Source organism: Rhincodon typus, chromosome 9 (assembly GCF_021869965.1).
Source record: "Rhincodon typus isolate 14 chromosome 9, sRhiTyp1.1, whole genome shotgun sequence".
NCBI classification, from domain to species: Eukaryota; Metazoa; Chordata; class Chondrichthyes; order Orectolobiformes; family Rhincodontidae; genus Rhincodon; species Rhincodon typus.
Window position 1 is genome coordinate 92,491,935 of NC_063340.1, and position 9,608 is coordinate 92,501,542.

The following is a 9,608-nucleotide window of genomic DNA, read 5'->3' on the forward strand; positions in this document are numbered from 1 at the left end:
TGCTAACACCTCCTCCTTATGAACCTCAATCCCGTCTAGTCTAATAGACTGTATCTCAGTATTCTCCTCGACTACATAGTATGCACACAGGAAAAAGACAGACGAAAAATATTCATTTCGCACCTCTCCTATCTCTTCACAGACAGTCGCCCGAGGCTGGAATTGAACCCGGGTCCCTGGTGCTGTGAGGCAGTAGTGCTAACCACTGAACCATCATGCTGCCCCCTAATAAAGTTTAAATAATTGTTTCAATACTTGATTATCTGTGAGATTTCTTAGTAAATAGCCAAATTAGGGGTAACTTGTGCTGATTTACACAACACATTTTTTTCAATGTGATTATCAATTCTATCTGAATAATTGTTTCTTGAAGTTTGCCCATTACCAAAGTTAAACAGACTAGTCTGTAATTGCTGGAATTATCTTTACAACCATTCTTGGAAAAGGCCGTAATGTTAGTAATTCTCTAATCTTCTGGCACCTCTCCAAAGTCCAGAGAAGACAGATTATGGCCAGAGCCGACAGAATTTCTACCTCACTTCTTTCAAAATTCTTGGCTGCACCTGGTCCTGCTGCTTTGTCAATTTTACGTGCCAATCTTTCCAAGACTCCTTCCCTACTAATTTTGAATCCTTCTAGTGATAGTTTCTGCCTTTGTCATCATGCTCCACTTTTCTGAAGAGAACTGCAAAGTATTCATTTAACAGCTCAACCACGCCCTGTCTTTAGGTGTAAATAATCGTTATGATCTCTGATTGGCCCTACTCGTCCTTTAACTACTCTCTTTACTGTTTATATTATACTACAGAAGACTTCTGGATTTCCCCTAATGTTGACTGCCAGTCTTTTCTCATAGTTCCCTTCTGCTTCTCATATTTGCTTTTTCACCTCCACCTTAAAACCTTTGGTATTCGAGTTAATTCTCAGTTGTATTTTCTGCCTTAGACCATGTAAGCACACCTTTATAACTACAACAATTAATTTCAATCTGTTTTGTTATCCAGGGAACACCAGAATTGGGTGTCCTACCTTTTCCATTAGAGGGAATTTACCTTAAATGCTCCCAAACCATCTGCTCTTTGAAGGTAGCCCATTGAAGCCTTTCTAAGAGATACGCCAGTTTGGACATTGTTGGGGAAGATGACTATTCAGTGGAAAGCATTGGGAGGTGAATTCACAGCACCATGGGTAGGTCTGCTGCACAAAAGGGCAGTAAGAAGAACGGGAGACCTATAGTTGCAAGGGATTCAATTGTAATGGAAACAAATGGGTGCTGCTGAGGCCGCAAAAGAGACTCCAGGATGCTATGTTACCTTCCTCTTGCCAGGGTCAGTGATGTCAGTGAACATCTGATGCTGTGCATCCTGTAGGGGGAGGTTAAACAGAGAAAGACTGCAGTACATTAGTAACTTGTATTACAGGAAAATATAACAGGATTGTCAGATAGTTGATCAATGACAAAATGGTTAAGAAGCCAATTGGAATAATTGCCTTTATTAGTTGAGGCATAGCGTTTAAGAGAAGACCTGCATAAAATGTTAGTTATGTGATGGCTAGAATATTCTGTGCAGTTCTGGAACCCATATGATAGGACAGATGTGATAGCACAGGAGTGGGCACAGAGGACATCTACCAGGATAGTGCCTGGGCTCAAGAGGTTTAGTTATGAAGAGAGATTGGACAGACCGGTGTTGTTTTCCACGGAACAGAAGAAACTGATACACTCTTTCTCTTGGTAGAGGGATCAATGACTGGGTTATAGATTTAAGGTAAGGAACAGGTGGTTTTGAGGTGTTGTCAGGAAAAAGAATCTTTCATCGAGAGCATGATTGAGGCAGAAATCCTTTTAATATGAGTGGTATTTATACGGACATTTGCAATACTCAGGATTCAAGGCTATGAGCCAAGTGCTGGAAAATGGGAGTAGAAGAGTTAGGTGCCTGTTTTTCTGGAGTTACTGTTTTTCTCACCAACCTCTTATTTCAATGAGTCCAGCTCAGTTCTTGCCCCATTAAATTCAGCTCTCTGCCTATCGATTTTTCTTAGAATGGATTGTTGCATGAGATTCACCAACACCACCCTGAATCTCATGATACAATTATCACTGTCTCCTAAATGTTCCCTCACTGACACTTGATCCACTTGGCCTACCTCATTTCCAAGGACCAGGGTTATCTCATCAGGCAAGGTTGGGCAGATTGGGCTTGATACTATTGCAATTCAAAATGCTTGGTGACTTGATTGAAATGGACCACATCTTATTTAGTCTTAGCAAGGTGGACAAGGAAAGGGTGTTTGCCCTTTCGGATGAGTCCACAACTAGGGAGCACTATTTAAATTTATGGGTCCCTCTTTTAGCACAGAGATGAGCAGAAATGTTTTCTTTCTGGGAGGGTTCGGTGACTTTGGAACTCTGCCTCAGAACAGAGTGGAGGTAGGATCATTGAATATTTTTAAGGCAGAGGTGGATGGATTCTTGTTGGGCACACAAATCAAAGACTATTGAGGGACGTGGAAGTGTGGAATTCTAAAGACAAATCAGCCATGATGTTATTGAATGGCAGAGCAGATTCAAAAGTCTGAATGGCCTGTTGCTGTTCTCAGTTCATATTTCGACAGCAAATCAATTATAATATAGTTCCAAGTCAGGATAGTAAATGACTTGGAGGGAATTGGTAGATGCCGGTGTTCCAAAGCATCTGCTCCCTTTGACTTAGGATGAAAGGTTACAGCTTTGGGACGTGTTGTTGATGCAAATTTGGTGAATTGCTACAATATATTTTGAATATACTGTACACACTGCTGCCACTGTGCATTGGTGTTGAAAGTCGCTGACAGGTTGTCATCAAGAATTCTGCTTTGCCTGATTGTGGTCAAATACAATTCTGCGGCTACTGATCATAGAATCATAAGTACAGAACAGGTTCTTCAGCCCAGAGGTTGTACCGCTAAAAAAATACACTGCTACCTACAATAGTCCCATTTTCCCACATTAGGACCTTAAGCCTCGAACGTTATGATACTTGAAGGGCTCATCCAAGTACTTTTTAAAGGCTGTGAGGTTATACGCCTCGACTACCCTTTCAGGCAGCGCATTCCAGATCACCCAACCCTCTCTGGGTGAAAATATGTTTCCTTAAATCCTCTCTAAACCTTTCACCTTTCACTTTAAAAGGGTACCACCTTTTTCTTGAGCCTTCAACGTAGGACACCTGTTTTTTGTCTGCCTTATAATCTTATGCACCTCAACCTTCTCTGCTCCAAAGAAAACAACCTGAGCTTATCCAGCCTCTCTTCATAGCCGAAATGCTCCATTTCAAACAATGTCCTTGAGAATCTCCTCTGCACCCACTCCATTGCAATCACATCCTTCTTATAACGTAAACTGCAACTACTTCAGCTGTTAAGCTCGAACATAACCTGTCTGCTCTTGTAATCTGTGCCTTTACTGAAAGGCAAGTGTCCTGTATGTCTTCTTAATGATCCTGCCACTTTCAGGAATGTATGGGCAGGTACCCCAAGATCCCCCTGTTCCTCTGGGCTTCCTCGTGTCCTGTCGTCCATTAAGTACTCCCTTGTGTTACTACGTCTTCTGAAGTGCATCACCTCACAATTATCAGGATTAAATTCCACCTGCTGCTGATCTGCCCATCTGACCAATCTGTTTATATCCTCCTGTAACCTTTTCACTGACAACCACCTGGCCGACGTTTGTATGATCTACATTCTCGTCTATATCATTTACGAATATCACAACCAATAAGTGGTCAGCACTGATCCATGTGGAACGTTACTGGACACCATCCTCCAGTCACATAAACAGCTTTTCACCACCACACTGTTTCCTGCCACTAAGCTAATTTTGGATTCATCTTGCCAAGTTACTCTGGATCTCATGTGCTTTTGCCTTCTTTATCAGTTTTCTATTTGCGACTTTGTCAAAAGCTTTGCTGAAATCCATATAAACTGCATTAACTGCTCTACCCTCAACTACACACTCAGTAACTTCCTTGAAAAGTTCAGTCAAATTTGTTAGAACATAGAACAGTACAGCACAGTACAGGCCCTTCGGCCCATGATGTTGTGCCGAACTTTTACCCTAAACCTAAGGTCTACCTAACCTCCACCCCTATCTTATACTATCATCCATATGCCTATCTAGTTGCCACTTAAATGCCCCTAATGAGGCCAACTCCACTACCCTCTCTGACAACGCATTCCACGCCCCTACCACTCTCCGAGTAAAGAACCTACCTCTGACGTCTCCCTTATATCTACCTCCACTCACTTTAAAGCTATGCCCCCTTGTAATAGCTACCTACACCCTAGGAAAAAGTCTCTGGCTGTCCACTCTATCTATACCTCTGATCATTTTGTACACCTCTATCAAGTCACCTCTCATCCTTCATCGTTCTAAAGAGAAAAGCCATAGGTCTCTCAACCTTTCCTCATAAGACCTTCCCTCCATTCCAGGCAACATCCTGGCAAATCTCCTCTGCACCTTTTCCAATGCTTCCACATCTTTCCTGTAATGAGGCGACCAGAACTGGACACAACACCCCAGATGTGGCCGAACCAGGCTTTTGTATAGCTGGAGCATAACTTCACGGTTCTTGAACTCAATCCCTCTATTAATGAAAGCGAACACACCATACACCTTCTTAACAACTCCATCCACCTGGGTGGCAGCTTTCAGGGAACTGTGGACATGAACCCCAAGATCCCTCTGCTCCTCCACACTGCCAAGAATCTTTCCCTTAACCCTGTATTCTGCTTTCAAGTTTGTCCTTCCAAAATGAATCACCTCACACTTTTCAGGGTTAAACTCCATCTGCCACTTCTCAGCCCAGCTCTGCATCCTTTCAATGTCCCTTTGTAACCTAAAATTGCCCTCCGCACTATCCACAACTCGACCCACCTTCACGAGGTCCGCGAACTTACTAATCCGCCCTACCACTCCTACATCCAAATCATTTACAAAAATTACAAACAGAAGAGGGCCCTGAACAGATCCTTGTGGTACACAACTCGTAACTGAGCACCATATTGAATATTTTCCGTCCACTACCACCTTTTGTCTTCTAAGGGTCAGCCAATTCTAAATCCAATCAGCCACATTTCCCTTATCCCATGCCTCCTTACTTTCTGCAGGAGCCTACCATGGGGAACCTTATCAAACGCCTTACTTAAATCCATGTATACCACATCCACTGCTCTACCTTCATTCATGTGTTTGGTCACCTCTTCAAAGAATTCAATAAGGTTTGTGAGGTATGATCTACCCCTCACAAATCAAACTGTGCCTACGCAAGTGATCAAAAATCCTATCTCTCAGAAGCCTTTCCAATAATTTGCCCACCACTGAAGTAAAACTGACTGGCCTGTAAATTCCAGGATTATCCCTATTCCCTTTTTCGAACAAGGGAATGACGTTTGCCACTCTCCAATCTTCCGGCACTATACCCGTGGACAGTGAGGACGAAAAGATCATCGCCAAAGGCCTGCGATCTCTTCCCTTGCTTCCCATAGAATCCTTGGATAAATCCCATCAGGCCCAGGGGACTTATCTATCTTCAACTTCCTCAAAATTCCTAGCACATCTTCCTTACTAACATCGACTTCCTCTAGCCTACCAGCCTGTTTCACACTGTCCTCCTCTACAACTCTCCGTTGTGAATACCGAAGAAAAGTATTCATTAAGGACCTCTCCTATCTCTTTAGGCTCCGTGCACAAATTCCCCTCACAATCCTTGATCGGCCCTACCCTTTCTCTGGTCATTCGCTTATTCGTCACGTACGTGTAAAAAGCCTTGGAGTTTTCCTTGATCCTATCTGCCAAGGTTTTCTCATGCCCCCTTATAGCTCTCCTAAGCCCTTTCTACAGCTCCTTCCTGGCGATCTTGTACAGCCTTTTCCGATCCTTGTTTCCTAAACCTTATGTAAACATCCTTCTTCCTCTTAACCAGTCGTTCGACCTCTCTTAAGAACCAAGGCTCCCTCACTCGACCGCATCTTCCCTATCTGCTAGGGACAAACATATCGAGCACATGCAGTATGTATTCCTTAAACAATCCCCAGATTTCAATAGTGCTCCTCCCTGACAGCATCTGTTCCCATTTTATGTTACCCAGTTCTTGCCTAACAGAATTATAATTACCCTTCCCCCAATTATAAACCTTACCCTGCTGTATGTACCTATCCTTTTCCATGACTATTGTAAAAGTAACAGAGTTATGATCGCTACCACCAAAATGCTCTCCTACCAACAGGTCTAACACTTGGCCCGGTTCATTGCCAAGCACCAACTTCAACATGGCCTCTCCTCGTGTTGGTCTATCTACATACTGTGTCAGGAATCCTTCCTGAATGCACTGGACAAAATCCGCTCCATCTAAACTATTACAACTAAAAAGTTTCCAATCAATATTTGGAAAGTTGAAGTCACCCATGACTACAACCCTGTGACTTCTGCACCTTTCCAGTATCTGCCTCCCAATCCGCTCCTCCACTTCTCTGCAATTAGGGGGTCTGTAAAAAAAACCCCAACAAAGTGACTGCTCCTTTCTTGCTTCTGACCTCAACCCAAACTGACTCGTAGACATCTCATTCTCGAACTGCCTTTCAGTAGCTGCTATACTCGCCCTGACTAGCAATGCCACTCCCCCACTTCTTTTACCACCCTCCCTGTTTCTTTTAAAGCATCTAAATCCCAGAACTTCCAACAACCATTCCTGTCCTGAGTTACCCAAGTTTCTGTAATGGCCACAACATTGTAGTTCCAAATACTAACCCATGCTCTAAGTTCATCCGCCTCATTTCTGATACTTCTAGCATTGAAGTATACACACTTCAAACCGTCCCTGTGTCCACAATTACGCTCCATTGACTGCATTTCTTTATTACCAACCTCACTCCCTGTTGTGTCTGTTGGAAGGCTGAATACCTCAGCCACTGAAACACAAATACGGTTCCCCACCCCCTGCCAATCTAGTTTAAACCATCCCATATAGCTCGAGCAAACCTCCCTCCCAGGCTACTTCGGCATGACCTCCATTCTGACAAAGCCATGCTGACTATCCCTGACCAAACTTGCCTCTCGAAATGGGGATTAATATTTTTCCTTCAGAATGTTCTCCAATAGTTTCCCTACAACTGGTAAGAAATTCACTATGCCATAGTTCCCTTGTCTATCTCTACCACTGTTTTTGTAAAGTAGGATCACATCAGCTGTCCTCGAGTCCTCTGGCATCTCCTTTGGGGATAGGGGGCCTTGTTATCTGCTCCATTGTCTCCCACAACAGCCTGGGAAACAATTCATCTGGACCTAGGGATATGTCTACTTTTAAACCTACCACATCCGCCAATTCCTCCTCACTTCTTCTATCAATCAACTCAAGGATTTCACAGTCCATCTTCTTGAATTCTGTACTTGCATCCTCTGAAGGAAGTCCACAGCACCTTGTAGGTGCACAGTTTTGATGTGGTGAAAGTCTAACGTTGCTTTAGTCCCAGTGGACCATAAGGCTGCTCACTCAGAAAGAGACAAGTAGTGGTGAGCTTAACCTGAGGGGCACCATGCTCAGGCAAGGGACAAGGTTGAAAAGGCGGGGCCTGCATGGCAGCCTCAGCTGGAAGATTCAAAGTTTATCCCATTTAGGATGGCAGTAATATCTGTCAGGCCCCATCTAGTGATGGATGTCAAAGTCCCCATCCAGAGTATACTCTGCACCCTTATCACTCTCAGTACTTCTGCCAACTGGTGTTCTATATGGAGGAGCACTGATTCATTAACTGAGGGACGGCTACATAGTAATCAGCTGGAGGTTACCTTGTTCACATTTGACCTGATGCCATGAATTTTCACTGGGCCCAGAGTCAGTGCTGAAGACTCCCAGGGCAGCTCCTTCCTCTGAGGGGATTGTGATGTCTCATAATCATACTCACAAAATCATGCCTTTGAGAAAATATCAAGCTGTTGCTTAAGTAGTCTGTGGAACACTTCTTCCAATTTTGACATAAGTTCCCAAATGTTCACAAGGAGGACTTTGTAGAGTCAACATGGCCTGATTTGCCCTTGCATGTAGATTGATGTCAGATGGACCATATGGTTTCAATTCCTTCATTCATGTATCTGTCTAGATACATCTTAAATGATGCTATCGTGCCCACCTCTACCACCTCCGCTGGCAACGTGTTCCAGGCACCCACTACCCTCTGCGTAAAGAACTTTCCACGCATATCTCCCTTAAACTTTTCCCCTCTCACCTTGAAATCGTGACTCCTAGTAATTGAGTCCCCCACTCTGGGAAAAGCTTCTTGCTATCCACCCTGTCTATACCTCTCATGATTTTGTAGACCTCAATCAGGTCCCCCCTTAACCTGCATCTTTCTAATGTAAGTAATCCTAATCTTCTCAACCTCTCTTCGTAGCAGAGTCAACTGTATTGCTGGAGTCACATGTATGCATGACTGGGTAAGAATGGAAGATTTCGTTTCCTACATGACATTAGTGAACCAATTTTTTAAATGACAATTGACAGAATTCCACAATCACTATTGCTGGGACTAACGTTCAATTCCAGAGTTTCTAACTGAATTTACAATGTCGTTATCATAGTAGGATTTGTACCCAGTGCATCTGCCTAGGGGTCAGAATTACTAACCCAATGACATTACCAGTGCCTCCCCAATGAATAATAGATTGCAGTATAAAAAGTTACAGCAGAAATATATCTTTACACCGCAATTCACATCACCTGCATCAGTCCTGATTGGGATTAGTGATTTTCCGACTCCAATTTGCCTCCTACTCTGTAAGACAATTTTACACTGAGCCAAATATACCATTCATAAACTGAGATCTTTTGTTATGGAGTCTATAACATATAAAGCAACAGTTCATATAAACCAATCAGCGTAGTGTTAGATTGACAGTGGAATACAGGAATTAGGAGCAGGGGTAGGCAATTCAGCCCTTTGAGCCTGCTCCACCATTTAACATGACTGTGACCGATCTTATCAAGGTCTCAATGCCACTCTCCTACCTATTCCCCATAGCCCTTTATCCTGCTTTTCATCAGAAACATATCAATTTCTTTCTTGAATCTGTTGATTGATAATTCTTACCCCCAGGCAACGTAGGGCTCCACCATCTTCAGCATTTTCAATGATGTCTTGTTCAGTTTGATGAAGGAGCCACTGTAGAGTTGGCGGAGTCGCAACATCTGAATAATTTTCTGTACCTTTGGACTGACCCCATGAATCCTGTTGAATACAAGCAAACTTAGCTGACTGAATTAAAGATCAGGCATTTTTCATCAACAGCTTTGCATCTACTATCCAAGCACAGAATCACAGAATTGTTACTCTAGACGTGGTGTAGAAAAGAACGGTCCCAGGGACAAAGGACTTCATTATGTAAATACACTGGAGGGGTTCAGGACTGAAAATCACGAGGTGTCTGGCTAGAGTACACGGGGAAAGTATTGTTCCTTATTGACGGAAAACTCAAGAACTGAAGTGGACACATCTTTAAAAGAAAAATTAACAAAGAAAAAATGGCGAGACAACAAGGTGCAGGGCTGGATGAACACAGCAGGCCAAGCAGC

General features: G+C 43.2%; 1 protein-coding gene across 1 annotated transcript in view; it reads right to left on the minus strand.

The window, feature by feature from the left end:
* Positions 1-9,608, minus strand: part of rpl7l1 (ribosomal protein L7-like 1) — a 34,166-nt gene that overhangs the window by 17,055 nt on the left and 7,503 nt on the right. Inside the window, exon 4 of the mRNA XM_020510901.2 lies at positions 9,127-9,264. Within this exon, the coding sequence (XP_020366490.1) occupies positions 9,127-9,264 (138 nt within the window). The remainder of the gene's footprint in view (positions 1-9,126; positions 9,265-9,608) is intronic.